General features: G+C 45.7%; 1 protein-coding gene across 1 annotated transcript in view; it reads left to right on the top strand.

Moving 5' to 3' along the window:
- MYLK4 (myosin light chain kinase family member 4) overlaps positions 1-21,441 on the top strand; it is a gene marked incomplete at its 3' end in the record, with an annotated part of 89,771 nt that extends 68,330 nt beyond the window's left edge. The window contains exons 3-12 of the mRNA XM_081247586.1: positions 405-483; positions 4,079-4,184; positions 8,185-8,278; positions 8,351-8,460; positions 9,352-9,493; positions 13,328-13,398; positions 14,058-14,186; positions 15,053-15,205; positions 17,890-17,968; positions 21,394-21,441. Of these exons, the coding sequence (XP_081103712.1) occupies positions 405-483; positions 4,079-4,184; positions 8,185-8,278; positions 8,351-8,460; positions 9,352-9,493; positions 13,328-13,398; positions 14,058-14,186; positions 15,053-15,205; positions 17,890-17,968; positions 21,394-21,441 (1,011 nt within the window). The remainder of the gene's footprint in view (positions 1-404; positions 484-4,078; positions 4,185-8,184; positions 8,279-8,350; positions 8,461-9,351; positions 9,494-13,327; positions 13,399-14,057; positions 14,187-15,052; positions 15,206-17,889; positions 17,969-21,393) is intronic.
- Positions 21,442-22,564: the final 1,123 nt, after the last annotated feature.

The following is a 22,564-nucleotide window of genomic DNA, read 5'->3' on the forward strand; positions in this document are numbered from 1 at the left end:
CATAATTTCTTTTAAAATAGTGAGGTCATTTGCTTTCAAATACTCTAGTCTGTACAGGGTTTCATTAATTCAGACTGTTCTGCCCTCTAAATTACTATTTATTTTGGTATTTTTTTCTGTATTTGAATTGTGTAATATAATTGTTCTCAGTATGGGGTGAGTTTGCCCACCAGAGACATTAGCAATTTCTGGAGGCTTTTTTTTGGCTATTACACCTGGGTGGGGGAGAGTACTGTGGGCTTCCGGTGGGCACAGGCCAGAGATGTTGCTAAACATCCTGTAATCCTTGTGACATTCCCCATAACAAAGAATTCTCCAGCCCCAGGTGTCAGAAGTGCTGAGGTCGAGAGAGCCTGATGTGATGTGTAACTCACATTACTCATTACTCAATCGTGTGCCCACAGGCTAAGGAGCAGGTGTGCTCACACCCTGGCCTGAAGGAAACAGCACCAGCCAAAGGCAAAAGGACAGCGCCTCCCACAGGTAACCTTTTTATAAGACTAGATATTTGTGGGTCAAGTTCTCTTATACAAGTCGCGAGGTTGTTCTTGTTCAGAGGAAGTTACATGTTCGTGATGCCCTGTGTCGGGTGAAGTGCTGTTTGAATACCTTTTTTTAAATTGGCTTTGGGTCCTACTAGTTACAAACTAGAAATTCTTTGGGGGCCCAACTGTCAGTCCACTGGTCACGTTTTCTCCTACCTTGCTTCCCCAAAGCTTTTATCTGCCAATAAAGAGAAGCCTGTATAGAGATGCCATTCTGTGAAGCCAAAATTACACCGATCACATGCGTCCTTCATTAAAACACTGTGTCCTATGGTGGCTTTTAGAGAGATCTTCCCAGAAGAACAATCTGAGAAAGAAACGTTTAATAAAGCTCAACACGAAATAGGCTTAGAAGACCCCTGCCTCTAGTTCAGAGAAGTTTTGCCGCATTTCATACAGAAAGACCACAGGATGAAATAGAAGGTTTTGCTCTAAGAAATTCCACAGAGCCAAGAGAAAGTGAAGACAGGAGAGACATTTCATGCCCAGAGAGACTGAGCTGACAAGAAAATAATAGCTCTGGGGATGATAAGCAAGGCTCTGCAGATAAAAATGAATGGCCAGTGTTCAAAGAAGAGAAAAATGGGCTTCGTTCTAAGGAAAAGCCTGGTGACCGAGAAGCTAAGGAAAAAGGAGAATCCAAAATTCCAGATGAAACAGTGCTGGACAAGAGTTCAAATAAAGAGCAGTGTGTTTATAGAACTAACAGTGGTCAATCCTATGAAAGGTAGGGTTTAAAGCATTTGCTTCCGCAGCTGATGTTTTCTGCAGATCTATGTGCCGTTGCAATTTAAGTCCATATCGAAGGATAACTGAAGTGACTCTGCTTTAAAGCAGTGGTTTAGAAGCCACTTTCCCAGCTGTGTGGATTTTTCTTGGCCACGTTTTCTTGCTGTTATTTTTTCTTCTTGCCTGTGACATTTTCAGGCATTTTACTGTTTTCTAAGTCTTCTACCAAATGATAGATGGATATAATGGTTAGTAGTAATCACATCCAGTATTTTTACAATATCAAGTAAAAGTTTCTTATTTTTAGCAGCATAGAGCACACCCTTCCTAAGATCGATAACTGAACAATGATCAGATTGATCAGATGTATAAATTGGCTGCTTCCCAAATATTGTGAGGATTGAGTACACAGTAGTTTATTGAATGATTCTTCCTCAACCGTGAAGTTTCACATATAAATTCAGGCAATTATATAGCCAACTAAAATGAATTAATCTACGTTATGATGAGCCATAGAATCTGTTTGGAACAAAGAGCATCCCAATTCAAACATCTGTGGTATTTTTTAGGGATTTAAGACATAATTCTTCTTTCTTTTTTTTTTTTTTGGCCGCCCCGCACAGATTGTGGAATTTTAGTTCCCTGACCAGGGATTGAACCCAGGCCCTCAGCAGTGAGAGCGTGGAGTCCTAACAACTGGAGTGCCAGGGAATTCCCCTTATTTCATTCTTAACAATGTATTTTGGAAACTAATTGTAGAGAAGTCTAATTTTCCAAGAATTAAATGTAAACACTAATGTTTACTAAGAAAGTCCATCACTGCAGAGATGTTTTTAGTAAGGTCTGGAGCTGTTGGGAAACTTAAATTAGGTGAATTCTTTCACCAGTAAAGGCTGACTCTCACTGCTGTTACTGTTCAGAGACCATTGCTCCTTTTATTTTGCTTTAACGTGGTCACTTCTATCCTCTTTAAGGAAAGGAAGTGAAAAATGAAGATCAAATTTGTTAGGGAGTCATAAAATGACTGCCTTTGTAAAGGGTCAGTGGACTAACTGGGGGTCACTCTGAGGTTGTTAGGGAGAGTCTCTGGGATGCTGGTCATCTCCGCCTGTAACCGTGCTGCTTGGGATGATGGGGATGCTTCCTGCTTCATCTCACCCCACACACGGACATCGCCAACTCTCCATCACGAAGCTTACATCCCTTCAACAAAGCATCATCTTGAGGAAGCTTTAGTGCTCAGAAATTTGGCCATCTGAAAGCTTTCTCCTGGAAACTTTGAGAGCTGTGGATGGATTTTATTTTCCAGGTAAAATAATGGCAGCATAAAAGCCATAAAAGCCATTTTCACATCACGAACCACAGGAAAGTCAGCGACAGGACCTGTTTTGCAGAACTCTCATCCGACAGAGCCCTCGGGCGGCAGTAAGCAGAGAGGGGCAGAGGTGAGCTTGGTCCAGGAGGAGAACAAGAAGGCAGAATAGATGCGGCAGGTGCAGGTGACAGATGCACATGGAGGACACAGGAAGCCGGAGGCGCCGGGGGGACCAACAAGACAGAGTCCTGGGGTCCCCTGGAGCAAAGACCCCCAGGCAGCAAGATCGGGTGACCCCCCTGGGTAGGAAACGACTTTTGTTCCAGCCCTTTAAAGCTCCTTAACCTTTCCAGCAAACCTTTCCGACTAAATTTCACTTAGCCTAACAGCCTGAAGGAGACATCATGCCACAGTGATGACATTTGTGTTCATCACTCAATCACTTTTGGGTTCTTTTCTGGTCTGAAGAGACGAACACCACGAAGAGAATTCTTTCATACCTTCCTCACTTTTCAGCATATTTATGGTGTGAAGGGAGAACGTCCCCATCAAATCAATTGCCCAGAGATTTATATTATCTGAATCTTAAAAAATATGAACACTTGGCAAAGCACCTAGCTCAAGAGAAGTGCTCAAGAATTACATTTTGAATAAATGTAAATTTTTGAAAGCAAAGTTATTATCTACTCACTTCCCTTTGTACCCTTTGTATGCATGTAAGAAGCTGCACACAGTAGATGTTTAAGTAATGAATAAATGGGGAAATGAATAGGTTCACGGCAAGCAAATTTTAACAGCAGTAACCATGGAAAAGTAAAAAGGATGCTGGAAGAATATTAGTGAGTAACTATGTATTTTAGAACTGAGGTGGACTGGAGGTTAGATGCTTAGGCTGAAAAGTAGAAAGCGGGAGAAATTTGAGGGCTGTACAATACATACTTCGCCAGTTTTACTGGGTGTTTTATTTCAGCCAGGAAAAATGCATCTTTGTGCCTTAAATGTGTCTTAAATACTGGCTAAAATATTTTGGAAAGTCATATATAGTAATATCAAAACTTTCAATGACATGAAGAAATTTTTCATCTTTTTCTCTCTGCCTTAAAGAAAATAATGGACTTTATCAGTGGTGCTTTTAAAAAAAAATGGGTCAAATGGTTTATGGGGTTTGTGTTCAAATGTCTCCAGTTTGAAAGTATTACCTGTTTGGACTGTACGGGGCTTGGAGATTTGCAGTTGTTTGACGTTTCTGAAAGCTGCCCTGAGGGAGATAGGTGCCACGGTGCAGAGGCCCTGACACCCTTTCTCAAAGGTGTTGCGTGTCACCTTCACGAGCCATATATCCTAACATGAAATGAAAACTTACATTCCCTGGATCATTAGAAATAAAACAGGTGGCCCATTGTGTTTTATTATTAAACGAGCACATTTGCACTCAGGCCCAGGCCTGGCCCTCGGGCCGCTTCTCATGCGGCCTTTCTCTCACCTCCAGACGAGGCCCGGGCACCGCCTGCACCGTTTGATCACCGCATCGTGACAGCCAAGCAGGCCACGGTCAACAGCTTCTACATCGTGAGCAGAACAGAAATCTTAGGAGGGTGAGTAGTGTTCAGCTTCAATACTCTCTCGACAAAAGAAGAAAGGAGCGCTTTCAAAGAGACAGGGCTTTTTCTGTTGTTTTAATTCTTACAAGTGTTTTTGTTTTAGTTTTTGTACTGCTTCTTCATGTTTTTAAATTTTTATTTTATATGGGAGTATAGTTCATTGATAACGTTGTGTTAGTTTCAGGCATACAGCAGAGTGAGTCAGTTATACATATACATGTATCTATTCTTTTTCAGATTCTTTTCCATTATAGGTTATTACAGAATATTGAGTAGAGTTCCCTGTGCTATACAGTGGGTCCTTGTTGTTTATCTATTTTATATATAGTAGTGTGTACATGTTAATCCCAAACTCCTAATTTACCCTGCCCCCCACCCCGCCTTTCCCCTTTGGTAACCGTAAGTTTGTTTTCTATGTCTGTGGGTCTGTTTCTGTTTTGTAAATAAGTTCGTTTGTATCATTTTTTTAGATTCCACATATAAATGATATCGTATGATAATTTGTCTTTGTCTGACTTACTGCACTTAGTACGACAATCTCTAAGGTCCACCCATGTTGCCGCAAATGACATTATTTCATTCCTTTTTATGGCTGAGTAGTATTCTATTGTATATATGTACCACATCTTCCTCATTCATCTGTCGATGGACATTTAGGTTGCTTCCACGTCTTGGCTATTGTAAATAGTGCTGCTATGAACAAAGAGACGGATCTTGAGAATTTCATAAGTGTTTGCCAGTCTCAACCAGAGAACCGGAAACATCATAAGCGAACATTTTAAGAGATGAGAGATGTTAACCATTTCTGAAAGTCATCACTGATGCCGGAGAGGTTGATGTGGTGACTACCCACCACATTGAACATCTGCTTCACTTCCTGTGCTGCCGTGTCTGGAGTGAGTCCTCAGAAGGTTTAGAAGCTTGAAAACCGAGGAACAGAACGTAGAAATGAGCGAACACTGTATTTCTCATGGCGCATGTGTGTCATTGTTGGTTTCCATTTATGCTGTTACCGTATGAATTACTATTATTACTGTATTTCAGTCGGTTACTTGCCTCCCAGAAGGACTTATTGGCAGGACACCCACATCTCCCTGAAGAAGGAAGAGTCAAGTCTATCAGAGGCGGGGCGGTCACTGGGGGAGGTTCCTTCTTCTTCTACCTCAGTCACAATAATCCCCCTGCGAGATCTTGAAACTTAAGGCTTATTCAGTTGACTCCCATCAGCATATCTATGTAAAATAGGAAGAGGAAAGCAGAACATTTATACAAATATATAGAAATTTACTTACCAACACAGGGAAAACACGCGTGGCTACTACAGAGCGCGTTCCTGCCTATGGTCCTTGGGGGTGAGGTTGATTTTGCAAAGCCCCTCTCCCCTCTTCCAATCCCATTTACCTTTTGCCCTTTGTCACGTGGATGCACATGAACTTCCTCCTCCTCCGCTGGCCGCCTGATCCATTGTGGTGAAGGCCCCTCAAGCCTGTGAGGATGGGCTGAGGGGGAAAGGGATATTTGGGTGGCAAGCCAGCGACTGTTTCTCTAAAGGAGAGAAGTTATTTGCAGAAGCGGCTTTGAAACAACCACCAGGGTTTGCGCGTGCTTCTGATCGAGGTTTGTCAGTGACTCTTAGAGTTTCCTTCCTGCCCCTTTGGGCAGCGTTGACTCTTCTTTGTCATCCTGCAGGCAGGACCAGCTGCCTATCACCCCCCGTTCTGGGCTCAGTAAGTAAGTTAGAGGAACACAGTCAGATGTGTATGTTTGCCTCAAAATGCCAAGAGGTCATCGGCAGGTGGACCTCCTTCTCAGTAGTAGGAGAGTCAAGATGCAGCAAATTATCCTGCACTTTGGGCAGAGCTATTGCACCATGGCAAGGATCCCTGGACCCTGCATGCGGTGTCAGGCCCCTGAATTTTCCTGGGGTTCATCTCCCCCGTGGCCTGTAGGGGGATTAGAGTCCCTTCTCACCCCGTTCAGTTAGCATGACATTATCAGCCTGGTGGACCAGCAGGGACCCTGTGAGGTCACCTCATCACCCAAGGCTTTGCAGAATAAACAAGGCCAGAGAGATAGATGGGGTGGCCCTAAAGCAAAACAGCGACGAGGCACCACTGCTGGGCCAGGCCATTCTGGGACCCGTTGCTAATTAAGAAACAAGCCTTTTCGTAATGAACAGCCACATCTGAAGCGCCTGGGGCTGTAGGTTCATGAGCTCCAGGAAAGAGACCACGCCCGGGCCGGTGGGCGGGATTGTAGTCATGCTCGGCTGTGCTTACGGACCCACCTGTTTCTGCTCAGGGAGCGTGGCTGAGTCGGGGGGATGCGGTGCCCTCGCCTCCACTCCCGCCCCTTCGCTGTTGCAGCAGCCCTCCCCTCTGCTGTGGGCTTCTGTCCACGACGTTGGGGAACTCTCCTTCCACTCCTGCATGCGGCCAGCGCGACACAGGCAGGCACGTGGGTTCCAGTTATTTCACTAAATCAGGCATCACAGCAAGCAAGTCAAATTTGAAGATTGTTCTTGAGTGTGCCTTTCAGTATGCGAGGATATTTGAAAGAAGCTGTCTTAAGGAGTATATTTAGGACTTCCCTGCTGATGCAATGGTTAAGAATCCACCTGCCAATGCAGGGGACACGGGTTCGAGCCCTGGTCTGGGAAAACCCACATGCTGTGGAGCAACGAAGCCCATGCACCACAACTACTGAGCCTGCGCTCTAGAGCCCACGAGCCACAACTACTGAAGCCCACGTGCCTAGAGCCCATGCTCCGCAACGAGGGAAGCCACTGCAGTGAGAAGCTTGCTCGCCACAACTAGAGAAAGCCCACACGCAGCAACGAAGACCCAATAGATCCAAAATTAAATAAAATAAAAATAAATAAATTTATTTAAAAAAGAAGTATATTTAAATTTATATCCAAGCTAAACTGTCAAAAAATCTCACAGGTTATTATGTAATATGTATTTTGATTAAATGTGTGTATATGCAATTTTGTTATTACTTCTTACTTATTTATATGCATTTTCCAAAAATAATCTGATATGCCTGACCTACAGTCTGTGTCACTCATATGCTTATGAAGCATAGCTTGTTACATTCATATGTATTCGGAAAGATTCTATTTTTTCTATGATGGAAGTTCTCAAATTTTAGGGTGCATATGAACCACCCAAGGGGTGTCATGAAAGTGCAGCTTCTGGGGCCTCCCCCGGCCTTCCTGTATCAGTAGGGCTGGGGTAGGGCTGGGACATCGCCCCCCAGGGAATTCTGATGCCAGTGGCCTGTATCAGAACTTGACGTGTTCTAGGAGATATATTTTTTAATTAATTAATTTTTCTCTGCGTTGGGTGTTCGTTGCTGTGCGCAGGCTTTCTCTAGCTGCAGTGAGGGGGCTTCTCATTGCGGTGGCTTCACTTGTTGCGGAGCATGAGCTCTAGGTGCGTGGGCTTCAGTAGTTGTGGCTCGCGGGCCCTAGACTGCAGGCTCAGTAGTCACGGCGCACGGGCTTATTGCTCCACGGCATGTGGGATCCTCCCGGACTAGAGCTCGAACCCATCTCCGCTGCATTGGCAAGTGGATTCTTTTTTTTTTTTTTTTTTTGCAGTTCGCGGGCCTCTCACTGGTGTGGCCTCTCCCGTTGCGGAGCACAGGCTCCGGACGCACAGGCTCAGCGGCCATGGCTCACTGGCCCAGCCGCTCCGCGGCATGTGGGATCTTCCCAGACCGGGGCACGAACCCGTGTCCCCTGCATCAGCAGGCGGACTCTCAACCACTGCGCCACCAGGGAAGCCCAGCAAATGGATTCTTAACCACTGTGCGACCAGGGAAGTCCCTGTTCTAGGAGATACTGGCTACAGCACGTGCATAACAGGCTTGCTCATTCAAAGTCAAAAAGAGGGGTGCTGGGCAGCTGTATTGTCCACTGGGCAGTGACTGGAGCAGGGCCCTGGTGGGGACAGACCCTCATGCTGGGCCTCGTCCTCTTCTCTGGCAGGGGGCGCTTCGGCCAGGTTCACAAGTGTGAGGAGAAAGCCACAGGTCTGAAGCTGGCGGCCAAGATCATCAAGACCAGAGGCGTAAAGGACAAGGTGAGGGCTGTGTGGTGTGGACCCACCTGGCCATTGTCCTCATGGCGCTAAACCGGCCCCTCCCTCTCCCAGGATGAAGCGAAGAACGAGATCAGCGTCATGAACCAGCTGGACCACGTGAACCTCATTCAGCTCTACGACGCCTTCGAGTCCAAGAACGACATCATCCTGGTCATGGAGTAGTATGTCCCCCGCCGCTGCCCCAAACCTACACACACAACCAGGGCCCCTTTGTATGTGGCTGCGGCTCTGTCCTGCCTCGGAGCTGCTGGAGGATGCTGGGGCACCCTGATTCTGACTTGCATGTGTCAGAATCTCATCCACTTCAGGAAGGAAATTACTCTGGAATTGATGTCTCCATGTGAGATTTTGTTGATAAGTAGCAGGACGACAACAGAGGTTTAGCTTTATTTCCAAGCTGTGCTGTCAAAACCCCGGCTTAACTCTTGTTCTGGGTAACCTGGAGGAAAGTGATTCTTGAACTGCATCTCACTTTTGACCTAACTGCTAATACAAAGTTCATGTCAAACTCTTATAAGTAGGGCTAAGAAGCTTCTGTTTCAAATTACTTTTATAGAAATGTAGTAAGTGTTTAGTTAGAAAGTGAGTCATTCTGACACTGAATCGGTGTTTGTGGTTCACATCATTTCCCCACCCCTAGCCCCCATTTTGGGTTTTGTTTATCACTGTGCAATGGGGATTTTGGATAATAAAATATCCAGCATCAGCCACATAGAAGCATTTTATCACTGAAATTAGTCTAACCTTACCGTGGTATTTGGAATCCCTCCCCCTGCCTTCTTAGCATCCTCTTCATCCTCCATATATGTTAGGAAACGGCAGAGATGGACCCATCCCAGAGTTGTAGCCACTGGATGAGAGGGCTTTGAGACTTTCCATCTGTGAAAGTGATGGTGGCTTAAATAAGGGCCTTCAACGTAAGAGGCATCTAACTGAGAAGGTAGAGACATAGCTGCCCACACACCTGTTGGAAGAGTCAGAGAGGCTCAGACACAAGAAGCACGTGCTCATCAAGAGGTCGTGACTCGGGACGCCTCCCTCTTTCCCTGCAGTGTGGACGGAGGGGAGCTCTTCGACCGCATCATTGATGACAACTACAATCTGACCGAGCTTGATACCATCCTGTTCATCAGGCAGATATGTGAGGGGATAAGACACATGCATCAGATGTACATCCTCCACTTAGACCTGAAGGTAGGGTGTGCTTTGCATCACCTGAAATGTAAACCCTTCCCAAACCCTCCCCTCAGTGAGTGGACTTGGATCAGGGGGCCCTGTTGGGTACTGTATACCAGCTCGGGAGATTGATCCTGTCACTAGGTACATATTCAGGAATTTGAAAATCTGGACTCTTAGCCTCATCTCCCCATTCTCAACTTCTCTCACCTCCTAATATGTGCATGTTTCCATCTGTAGGGAACAGCTATTCAGATTCTTGTAACTTGCCTTTGTTAAAGGAATTCACATGGGAGATGGTTTCCACCACCACCACCACCCCCATCATCGCCACCACCATCACCACCACCATCACCATCATCACCACCACCCATTGCCACCATCACCACCATCATGACCATCACCTCCACCATCACCACCATCACCATCATCACCACCATCACCACCACCACCACCATCACGACCATCACCATCATCACCATCATCACCATCACCCCCGCCACCATCAACACCACCACCATCGCCACCATCACCACCATCATGACCATCACCACCACCATCACCACCATCACCATCATCACCATCATCACCACCACCACCACCATCATGACCATCACCATCATCACCACCACCACCATCATGATCATCACCATCATCACCACCATCACCACCAACAACAACACCATCATCACCACCACCACCATCACCATCATCACCACCAATACCACTACCACCACCATCACGAATGTCATCACCACCACCACCATCACCACCACCACCATCACCATCACCACCATCATCACCGCCACCATCACCGCCACCATCACCACCACCATCACCACCACCATCACCATTATCACCACCAACACCACCATCACCACCACCACCACCATCACCACCATCATCACCACCACCATCACCACCACCACCATCACCATCACCATCACCACCATCATCAGCATCATCAGCATCATCACCACCGCAATCACCACCACCACCACCATCACCACCATCATTAGCATCATAACCATCATCACCACCACCATCACCATCACCACCATCATCACCGCCACCATCACCGCCACCATCACCACCACCATCACCACCACCATCACCATTATCACCACCAACACCACCATCACCACCACCACCACCATCACCACCATCATCACCACCACCATCACCACCACCACCATCACCATCACCACCATCACCATCACCACCATCATCAGCATCATCAGCATCATCACCACCGCAATCACCACCACCACCACCATCACCACCATCATTAGCATCATAACCATCATCACCACCACCATCACCACCATCATCACCACCACCACCACCATCATGACCATCACCATCACCATCACCATCACCACCATCATCACCATCATCATCATCACCACCACCATCACAGCATCCGTGTTGCATCCTCTCATTATTAGGATGAGTAGGTGGGAGAATTTTAACTAACTCAGAATTTCCTGGTTGTAGCCAAACTTTCCAGCTCTCCAAGAATCCCCAGCATTCTCCTAAAACCTTTTAGGAAACTGAGGACTTTAGGGATTGTTTTTCTACAGGCATACTAGAACACAGAGGAGAAACCTATGTCAGAATGGGCTACAGGGCAGCCAGAGGGCGGTGCTAAAAGGGCGAGGGGCAGAAGGGTGGGGGGTGGGGCTGGGCAGCCCCCTGGGAGCAGTGGAAAGCCTGTGCCAACAGCGGGGAGCCAAGCCTTCTTTCTCCTCTTATTTAATGAGCCTTTTCTTTTGCTCTCTCTCCCATTATGAAGTCCCTAGAATTGGACTGTGCATAGTTATAACCAGGGAAAGACCAATAACTCCGACCAGCTCTAATTTCGTAAAGCTCATCTTCTTGTGTGGCTCAGTCATTTTCTCATTTCCCTGTTTGCACAGCATGACAGTGAGATAAAATATATATTCTGTGTAACATACCATCTACTGCAAGTCATCAGGGATTGCAGAGCTAAATAAATTTAACTTCCTTAAATAGGTTTCCATGGGCCGCTGCTCCTCTAACTTGGCTTCCCTTACTCTCTTGATTTATGTCCTTTGCCTCTCCCATTCACAGGGCAGGAGGAAGTGATATATAAAATGACAAAGTCAGAGGTTAAAAATCATTAACAAAGCCCGTGGCTATGAGCTGGTTTGTTAATGCGTATTTTCACGGAGCATTTTCATTGAGTGTAGATAGTCTACAAATATCCCTAAAGGGGTTTGATTGGCAATTGAAATGAGGACCTGACCTGTCATAAGTCAAACATCTCCATATGTGGCTTCATAATGTTGATTGAGGACCTGCAACGGGCAATTTTAGCCGTGGCTTGTATGTAAAGATCATAATAAAAGCGACAGCTGGATGGATCATTAAGGGTCAGGCATCCCTTCAGAAAGCTCCTTGGAAGGAAGGGGGCCCAAAATATTGGATGCTTGTCACTATGTAGGGGAGATTATAGGTGACTTAAGAATGGTCTCCTTTATATATTTTTCGTGTTTTGCAAAACTTATTCAATGACTATGCTTTAATTTCATAATTAGAAAAAAAATTTAACTTTTGAAAGTGCCCTCGGAGCTGTTTCTTTACATTCTGCAAGCAAGTATTTTATGTCGCGGTGCTCTTTGGCAATTGAACAGCTTTATACATGACCGATCAGTTATTTAAGCATGAGGCCAAATCTTCTTGTATAGCACCCACTTTTCCGTAAGTCGCCTTTTCTTATACACATCTGTTTTAGAGATAGTTTAGAAAAAAGGCTTCCAAAGACATTATGCCCAACCAAATGGACTATAGATTATTGGCAAGGTGACACTAGGTCATTTCATAAAGTGTTTCTGAGTTTCTGACCTCATTCTAACCTCTTCTCTACCTAGACGGGCAGGGGAGGGGCAGCCATGATCCCACCTAAAGGACGGGACATGAATCCTGGGGGTTTGGCAACTTGGCTAACACCCCCCCTTCCCCCCAGCACTTAGGGAAGAGTTGGGGTTAATTAGAGCTCGAAAGTTTCAGGCAATTCTTTGACAATTTTATTTCTCTTTTATGGATGACCTTGACTTTAAAACAAATCTCTTGTTTTTCCCAGACCTGGGTTTTTCTATCTTAACAAAGGTAGGTACGCTTGTAAGACATTCTGTAAACACTGAGCTGTAGTGCTACCTACCTTTCTCCTCATCACCCTGAGACTGTCCGGTTGGCGGGGCAAAGTCTTTCCAGACTCAAACTCCAAGGGAACACTTAGTCAAGGGTTTTAGACACTGAGACCAAAGTCAGCAAAACTCTGGAATTGCTGAGAATGAAGAGTGAACGGGGGTGAGGGAGCCCTCCTTTTACATATGACTTTCCCACAGACTGAGCACAAAGGGAAAGTCTGGAGGTCAGGGCCGTTCTCATTACAGTGCATATTCAGTGTGGCTGGTGGAATGAATCAGGCCATTTCTCCTGGAACTCATAAATCCTCAGGAAAAATATTCCTCCAAGAAGGGGAAATTCATACTTAATAATTTTAGGGGGCAGATGTCAAGGCTGAGACGGCCCCCACCAGCCCGTTTGGAAAGTCCTGGGGCAGGAGGCCTCGGCCTGAACTCAGGCGTGATCGGCGGCGGCAGAGCTGGGGGAGGGATGGGCGGGGCCAGGCGAGCTCGGCAGGGGACCTACAGCCTTGTCCACCACATAATTAAAGGAGAAAATACCGACGCAGACAAGCCAGCCCCAGAGGGAAAGGCCTGATATGTTTTTCCCGAGCATCGTTGTATTTTTAGTTGTGGTTCAGGGACAATTTGAGTGAAGGATGACTGTTTTCATTGCTAATGTGTCTCTTTCTCCTGGCAGCCTGAGAACATCCTGTGTGTGAATCGGGATACTAAACAAATAAAAATTATTGACTTTGGATTGGCCAGAAGGTATGTCAGTTTGGACATAGGTGTATGAACTGAGTTAGGGAGCATGATGGTGCTCTTTCTTTGCAAAGAAAACTCTGATGTACCCCTTGGTTTCATATCCCCATTTAGAATTAACCAAAGTTATGTTTCAGCTTTACCTTGCTGGCTTCAGAATTTGAACGTTTAGTAGCTTCCACAGCGCACGCAAGAAAAATATGGAATATTAAAACCTAATACAGTGCAGTTATTAAACTTGAAGACATTAATTCAGGGTTTGTAAGAGTTTGTCTTAGTCTTTTATATTTGTTCCATGTGTAAAGAGAATAGTTAATTTAAAAAATTAATAGTGTGAGCAAGATTGCAAAGGGTTCTGGCACAGATAAGCCTCTTAACAGTCTGTATCACTGCTCCTTTTGTTGTGTTCCATAATTTGTGCTCGAAATTATTCCAAGTGGCTTTTCTCACAATTATTTCAGATTATTAAGGCTTTCTAGTGGGAAGCTTCTTTACAAGTTTTGGACACTATCTCTTCAATATGTGGTTTCCTTTATCGTCTCTTTATGTTACGTTTGCTGTGTGGCTGCAGTTCTTTTGCTTGTAGACTGCATCCTTTCCATTTCCGTGCTTTTTGACTTTTCATTGACCCTCTCCATTCCTCTGCATTGCCTCCTAAATTTCAGATACAAACCCAGAGAGAAGCTGAAGGTGAACTTCGGAACGCCAGAATTCCTTGCCCCTGAAATTGTGAACTATGATTTTGTTTCCTTTTCCACGGACATGTGGAGCGTGGGAGTCATCGCTTACATGCTGTAAGTGGACCCCCAGCCCCTCTGACACTTGTTCTCAATCGCCCCGCGTGTTCTATTTGCTATTTTGAATAAAAACCCTAATTTAGGTCTTTCGAAAATAAATAACTCTGTTCCATAGTCAGATACTTCCTAGGTTCTGTTAACTCCCGTGGTTGAAAGGAGTAAACTCTTTCCCTGTACATCCCCTGAAAAAGTACAAGGATGTCTTCTTCATTAATCACCCTAACCCTAGGACAGCTCCTAGTGCCCCCAAAGAAATTAGAAAAACACAACCGCCCCCAAACGTGTGTCCTGATCCCTGAAATGACTGAGTAGCCTTACTCTTCAGAAGTGATGTTCCTGGCAGTTGCAGTCTGTGTATATGACGGCACTTTGCTAGCTGTAAAGTGCTTTAAAACGGCAGCTTGACTCTTCCCTGAGATCCATATCGGAGGGGAGCTGCCGCCTTCATTGTGACCTTGTGTAAGTTAGGAGTTGGGTGGGAGACGTAGCATTTTCTCGATTGCAAAAGCATATTATAAAGTTATGCTTGGGCTTCCCTGGTGGTGCAGTGGTTGAGAGTCCGCCTGCCGATGCAGGGGACGCGGGTTCGTGCCCCGGTCCGGGAGGATCCCACATGCCGCGGAGCGGCTGGGCCCGTGAGCCATGGCCGCTGAGCCTGCGCGTCCGGAGCCTGTGCTCCGTAACGGGAGGGGCCACAACAGTGAGAGGCCCGCCTACCGCAAAAAAAAAAAAAAAAAAATTACGCTTAATTCTTGGTGATTTGCCTTCTTTCAGTTTTAAAGGACAGGACCAAGAAGGCAACTTATCTGTACAGGGTTTGAAGGTGTTTAAAGACTACTCAACCCCAACTCCGTGTCTTACAGACTCAGCGGTTTGTCCCCCTTCCTGGGAGATAACGACGCCGAGACCCTGAACAACATCCTGGCCTGCAGGTGGGATCTGGAGGATGAAGAATTTCAGGACATCTCGGACGAGGCCCGGGGGTTCATCTCCAAGCTTCTGATCAAGGAGAAGAGGTGATCACATCCACTCTGTGCTCAGGAAGAAGTAGGGGTAACAGAGAGGCATGCTCCCCCAGGGTTGTGAGAACTCATGTCAGAGAACTACCACCCCCTCAGTGACATCTGTGATGCACCTGCAGAGTCGTAGTTAGAATGAGTTTGATGCTCTTGACGCAGTTTCCTGAGATCTGGGACTGCCGTGGTCACGAGGCTTGAAAGGGGCTGCAAACACCCATCCTTCTGCCTTTGCCAACAAGGCGGTTAGGGTCTCCTGCTGGGCCTCTGTGCACTCACCCTCAAAATGAAGGGTTCGGGACAAGTTGTTCCCATGATCCCTTTCACATCTACGAGGCATATGTGGCTCCATGTAGGTGAACACTTGACGATCATTTCATTTGAGAGCCTGCTATGGACCAGACTGTGCCAACTGCTTTACAGACGTTCTCTCTTTAACCCCACCCAGCCCCGTGGGTGGAAATTATCCATAACATTCTATGCATGAGCCTCCAAGATCATACGGCCAGTTAAGTGGCAGAACCGATGATCAACACAAGGCTGTGCACTTAACTGTTATGTATGACGTGGACTTCTAATTTTCTGCCCTGCTAAAATCCCATAATTCAAACTTCAGTGGATGAAGAGTAGGGATACTGAAATACAGGGGCTTGCATTTTAGAACCGTGGGGGTGATGGGGGTCAGGGAGCGGCAGGGGTAAGGGGTCTGGTGCAGAGCCTGACATACTCCTTCATGCAGCGCTTCACTGACTATCTCCAAGCTGCCAGGAAATATGTCTGGGGCTTTGAGAACAGATGTATAAAGCCCAGTCCCTGCCTTTAATTAAGTCACGAGCTAATAGAAGACACGGGTATATTTTAAAAGAGGCAGTGAAATGTGGTTAACATTTATTAAAGATGGAGTATATTGACACGGGCCAGAACTGAGCCTGCAAGGTGAGGAGGGCTTAGCCCGGCTGGAGTGTCAATCGGAGAGCTCTTTAGAGCCAAGAAAGATATGTAAAGACAGCATCACTGTCTGTATATTGTACCAGCATTGCTGATGATGTAACCAGCATCACTGTCTGTACATTGCTGAATGCCAGCAGAGAACAGATGCAAAATGTCATCTCCGTCAAATCTTTGGAGGCTGAGAAATCCACACTGACTGAGAACCTATGTTACACACGTGCTCTTATGTGTCAGCTGGTTTAATCCTCCAGCTGATCCTGTGAGATGTGGACGCTGTCACAGTTACTTTACAGATGAGGGAGCTCAGGCTCAGAGCAGGGAAGCAGCCGCCCAGCTGGCCCAGGGGCTCCGGCACCCTTGCTCTGCCCACCCTCAGTCTGAGGGCTTCGTTCTTTACCTAAAGAGCAACAGTTGCATGTTTGGGCAGAAAAACAACGGGCTAAGCATTCAAGTCAGTGCATGAATGAAACCAAGGCCAATGCCAGCCATTACTATCATAGAATAAATTTCTGGGCTACAAAACTACACTTGGAATTGTATTAAATATGTAATTATTAGTACAATGTTAGAGTTAAGTTTTTAATAGTCAGCTCTTGAAAGTTTGGCACTGGAGTGCAGGGATAATATTTTAACACTGTCAGCTGTTGGAATGCTTCTGAGGTCCAACACGGAAAATTTATGGTAGTCAACAGAATAACTCTTCCAACTGAAGTTGGTGGAGGTCCAGAGTTTTTTTTTTTAATTATATCTATTCACTTAGAGTCCTACTGGTGATGTTGTCACCAGGTTATCCTTCATTGACTAAAGTAAGGGCTTCTCTCCTCGTCTTCTTTTTAATTGAAGTGTAGTTAATTTATAATGCTGTGTTAGTTTCAGATGTACAGCCAAGTGATTCAGTTATACATAGATATTCTTTTTCAGATTCTTTTCCATTACATCCCCTTCTTATACTTAAATATTTGGTGTCTAATGAAGCAATTTTATTGAAGCAGTTCTATAGACTGAACTTCATGACTGCTTGAAACTACTTTCTTGATACTGTTTCAGAAGCAGACTTCAGATTATTGCACTCATGATATTTAAGTTTGAAAGGTTATTTTGTTTAATGTGATAAACATTGGCACACAAGACAGGTTTACAAAGCTTAAACTTATGATATATAATCTTTATGATTCTTCCTCATATATTTTTTAATTGTATAAACCTTTGTTGGCTCAAGAATTTCTAATATTCTCTCTCTCAGTACTTACATTGACGTTCCATCTATTTCTCCATTTATTTGACTCTCAAAAAACTTCTTAATTCAAGCATTAGCAATACATATTATTCAAAAGTTTTGACACATAAATTGCTTTTGCAATCATCAAGAATCATAGTAGAATTTTGTCTTATATTAATAAATATATGTTGATTCTTCAACTGACTGATAGAAGGTCAATGTATGAAGCTCAGACATTCCATCAAGAATGGTTACTTCTATCTGAAGATAAATGTTCAGTTATTGACAAGAATTCTGAATTATTTGCCTTGCTTGTCTTTGACATTCGGCCATCTGGTCTCCCAAAGGCAGTGGTCAGAGCCGAGGTCTCTTTTGCTGCGTTTGGAGCCTGGAACCAGGCCAGCCCTAGACTATTATGTGAGAGAGAGATACATTTCTATCTCGTTCAGAGCCTTGGGTGGAAGGGGAGGTTCCAAATGCAGGGGATACAATAACCCCCTGCATTTCCCTTTAGTTGGAGGATAAGTGCAAGTGCAGCTCTCAAGCACCCCTGGCTGTCGGACCACAAGCTCCACTCCAGGCTCAGCGCACAGGTAACCGTGGCTCCTGGTTTTCCCTCTTTTCTAGTCAGCTTCAATCTTCTGATGATCAGATGCTAGAGGCACCTTAGTCTTGAGTGAAGTTCTTTCTAATTAATTTCTCTTGGGCTTCAAATCTTGTGCTAAAGTGTTAAATTGCTTAAAATGTGTTTATTGAGCAATCTATGTTTTTAATGAATGCTAATTACATTGTTTAGTAGAGCATTATTTTCAGCAGAACTATTTATTACATTTATTATTTAATTACTGTATCCATTACAAAGTGAATCGTATCAATGTAACTGTGCCCATGCACACATATAGCCTAGGGTATATCAACATGTAAAACTTTGGAGAACACATGTTAATGTACATTCAAGGTAAATATTCTCCTTAAAACACAACTCAGAATTCTAACTTCTGTGCTTACCTGGTTTAGTCTGCTTTGGGTGCCAAAAACCTGCAATATTCAGCTTGGTCAAGAGATTAATACAAGTACGTGTGAAGGAGACTCTTACCAAAGACTAAATGAAGGTGCCTGGAGTGTACGTTCAGAGTAGCTGAGTGGTGCCCTGTGGGCGCTTCTTGAATGGAGTCCCCGTTGGCTCTCTTTGCCTTAATTACTGTTTACACCCCAACTTCCTCGTCTGCCTCTTCAGCACAGATTCCTTTCCTAAGCTTCAGATCCGAACAGCCAGAACAGCCACCTGTGCGCTGGGCATTTCCACGTGTATGTTCTCAGCCCTAAACGGAACTCACCCCGCCCCGACCCGACCCGACCTCACCTCATTCTCAACCATCCTCCCAGAGTGACACCTCCCCCGAATGACCTCAACTGGACCCCAGAGCATCTCTTTGCTTCCTTCCTCTCCCTCAATCCCCTCGTCTCATCTGTAGTTTATCTCCAAGTTTGTATACATGATTTTCCCCAATTATTTCTGGAATCTGTACAATCCCCATCCGAGTGGTTATCTTGCCTGGGACGCCTGTCACCTGAATTACTATCATAGCCCCCTTCAGACCATCTCCATCCAAATACGGTGGAATACACTAGGAACACAGAAGCAGATGTGTAACGTTTAAGTAACTTTGCTGAATATTCAGGGTGGTCAACGGGGAAAGCACACAGAGAGGCGGTGAGCGCCCTTTGCCGTCAGGCCTCTCCGGGGACGCAGGCCTGGCGGAGTAGCAGTTGGGACGGCTGCTGTTGTGTCCTGGCGCCGGATGTGTCTGATACACTCTCCTTTCCTCCACCTTTGCTCCTGCACCCCCTGGGGCTTTGGAGTGGAGCTTTTCCACTGACCAAAACCCTGGGATGACTATGCTCCAAGTACTCATTTTTTCCACATCCAGTTTTTATTGAAATTAACTTCACTTCTAAATTCAGCATCAGTAGTAAGTTTTATTTGTGTCTGAATATACCTTTCCTTGATAATTGGTACTGATGTCAAGTAAAAATAGGCTTATTCCCTAGTAGGTACCTCACCCAGAGTGCATAAACTGCTTATTAGGGTTACCAACCTATTCTGGGCCAATTTTCCACCGATGTATTTTTATCCAAGCTTATTGGTGTCCAAATACACTTTGACGTGGTCGACAATATGGAAACCACAGCAGGTAATTAATGACATTATACAGTTTAAAAGTGTTTAAAAATAGTTTTTAAACCATATAAAGACAACAACAACAAAAATCACCTTTTTGTTATTCTATCCAACTGCTGGTACCTAAGGTGAATAGATATTTCAAGAACAGTGAAGCTTTTTAAAAAATTCCATCGTATAAATCCAGTTAGTTTCCATGAAAGTTATAATTATACAGCACTGTGCCAGGCACCGTTCTAACTGCTTTATGAAAATTAGCTCATTTGGTCCCCAGGCCAAGCCTCCGAAATGGGCGCTGTTATCATCCCCGTTATGTGGACGAGGCTGCTGAGGACAGGGATCGGGGCTCATCCAGCATCCCGTGCAGGCAGCAGGCTCGGGAGTCGGATGAGGGTCCCCACTCTGCCACCCTGCTGTGACCATTCCGGAACCATCCCTGTAGGACATCGTTGCTGTTACTGAAGGCCAACACTCACGCTCAAGATAGTTTATTTTTCAGTGAAATATTGAGACTAATTTTTCCCAGAAGACTCATTTCTGGAATAATCTTGGTTCTATGTTCTATAGAATCAGAATTCAACTCTATGTTGAAAATTTAACGCTTACCCAAACTATTTCAATCTAAATTCTATTTTTAAATGTTTTTTTAATAAACTTTTATCCCTTTTAATTATTTCGTGCTTAAAAGCACTTCCTGTTTCTGAACTGCTGAGCGTGACTGTGGTCACTGAATTTAGGAAGGATTTTCCTCCTTAGACGCCGAGGCCCTGAAGTTCTCCGCCTTCTCTGTTACGCTTACAAGGCTGAGGTTCCCACCTTTGCTCTGTGTCACCCTCCACACGTGACCCATCTTCCGTCAGAGACAGCTCTCACCTGGGATGGAGCAGACCCTCACTGCACATCTGTGAGAACTCAGCAAGCGCCTCCTGTATTCCGTGCTTTGTGGCCAGAGGGAGGGAAACTGAACAAAGGCGACATGATTCTCTCCTCCCAGAGCTAATGACCTCCCACCTTTCCTTTCCGCCCCCGTGCACCTGCCTCAGCTCACGCCCCTCTTCCCATTTAGTGAGCTAAGAACATTGGAGCTGATATTCAGCCTCCGCCCACTCTCTTCTCTAATTCACCAAATCATCATTTCATTAATTACAGCTCTGATTATATGATTCCTTGATCAAAAAAATCTTCCAGTCTTTCCCCTCGTGCACCATGAACACCCACACCCAGCAGTTCGGGCCCCAATGAATCCCGATGTCGGGCTCCCAGCCCTATCCCCACGGCTCCTTCCGGATCAGCCCAAATCCCAGCCAGTGTCTGAGGCCCACTTTCACTGCCGCCTCCTCCAGGACGGGCTTCTCAAGCCCCAAACTGGGGACGCTCTCTCTGTCCTCTCAAGACTCTGCCCTGGCACTTAAATCTTGTCAGCTGGATTTGAGAACATCTGGAAAAAGCAGTGTCTGTGTCTGACTCATCCTTTGGTCAGTCTGTCTTGACTCTTGTGCTTTGTCCAAGTGAGCATTTGTTGACATGAGTTTTGACAAAACACACACGTGTAGAAGTCAAGTGTCATGGGGTACAAAGCTCTTTGTCCATGACTCTGAGGGGAAGGGTGGTGATGACGGAGCTTTAGGGGAGAGTGGGGACGCCCTCGAGCTGGACTCTGGGGCCGGTTGGTGCGTCTGTAAGAGGCCGTCAGCCGTTCAGCCTCCAGGGACGTCTCTGCAAGGGCAGGACATACCTGGTGACAAGTCACCGCCTCTTCAAGTGTGGTCAGATCTCAAGTCAGGAGCTGATGAAAGGTTCTAATCCTTCTCGAAACTCTCTTCTTGGTTTTCCTAGAAGAGGAAGAATTGCTGCCCTGACGCCCAGGACCTGGTGGCCAAATAGACCCCGGAGGGCGCCCTCTTGAAAGGTTGGTCTCGGGCCTTTTCCGGAAGAGGCGTTTGAGCCTAGAGATGGGGAGGGGAGAGAAGGGCCATCTGACTGTGTGGGACGCCGGGCAGCATTTCCTCTGGGGAGACCCTGAAACCGGGCTGCTGTGTTTGCACCCCGTCTGCCATTTTCTAGTGCAGAAACCTCCAGTTCCAGATCTGTGGTCCAGAAATAGTCTCACTTCCTATGCTTGTTGAGCGGCTCCAATGAGATCATCCAAGCAAAGCCTGGAGACCAGGGCCTGGCACACAGTAGGTGCTCAGGAAGTAACACCTGCGCAGAAACAGTCCTTGGGAGTCTTTGCAACAACCGAGTGAGATCAGGGGAAATAATACCTTCTTTGCAGAGATGGGAAAACCTAGGATTAACCCCCCAAGACCACAGCCCTAGTCAATGGTAGAGCAAGATCCTACCCTAAAGCTCACACTTCTTTTCCCCCCTGAGCTGCCTCCGGGTCTGGACCCCCTCTGGGACCCCAAGGACCCACCTCTTCATACAAAGCCTCTGCCCTGCTTAGAATTTTATCAGAATTATTCAGAGAGAGAGTTTTACATGTGAATATCTTCTGTTACATCAATAAATGGCCTGATTTATGGCCTAAAGGAGAGGCCTAGGGAAGTGTACTTATTACAGAGGACTCTTAGAAATCCCAGCGTTTGCATTCGGTGAGGGAGACACTCACCCCCCAGCCAGCCAGCTCCCTCGTCTCGGGCAGCAGGTCCACGGCCGGCTGTGCAGCTCGGCTTCAGCAACTCTGCTGGACTCGTGCCTTGTGAGGCTGCATTCTTGCTGCCCACTCACCTTAATCTCTTATTCTGATTCATATTTACTCTGGTCCTGAGGGTTTTTTTGTCTGTTTGACTGTATATATTCTTGTAAGCTGCCTTGAATCTGTTGTAGAATAAGATCGGGTAGAACAGAAATAATTCAGTAAATCATCATAAAAGTCACGAACCAGCATTAGGCAAGCATTCAGCCTTTGGGATGAGGGTCACTTACTGAGGATTCTGTCACTTATTTAGAGATTGACGAGCAGAGTCCACAGGGATGCTTTTGCTTTCTACGCACAGAGACCATT

The sequence above is a fragment of the Mesoplodon bidens genome (assembly GCF_964165515.1).
Source record: "Mesoplodon bidens genome assembly, chromosome: 10".
NCBI classification, from domain to species: Eukaryota; Metazoa; Chordata; class Mammalia; order Artiodactyla; family Ziphiidae; genus Mesoplodon; species Mesoplodon bidens.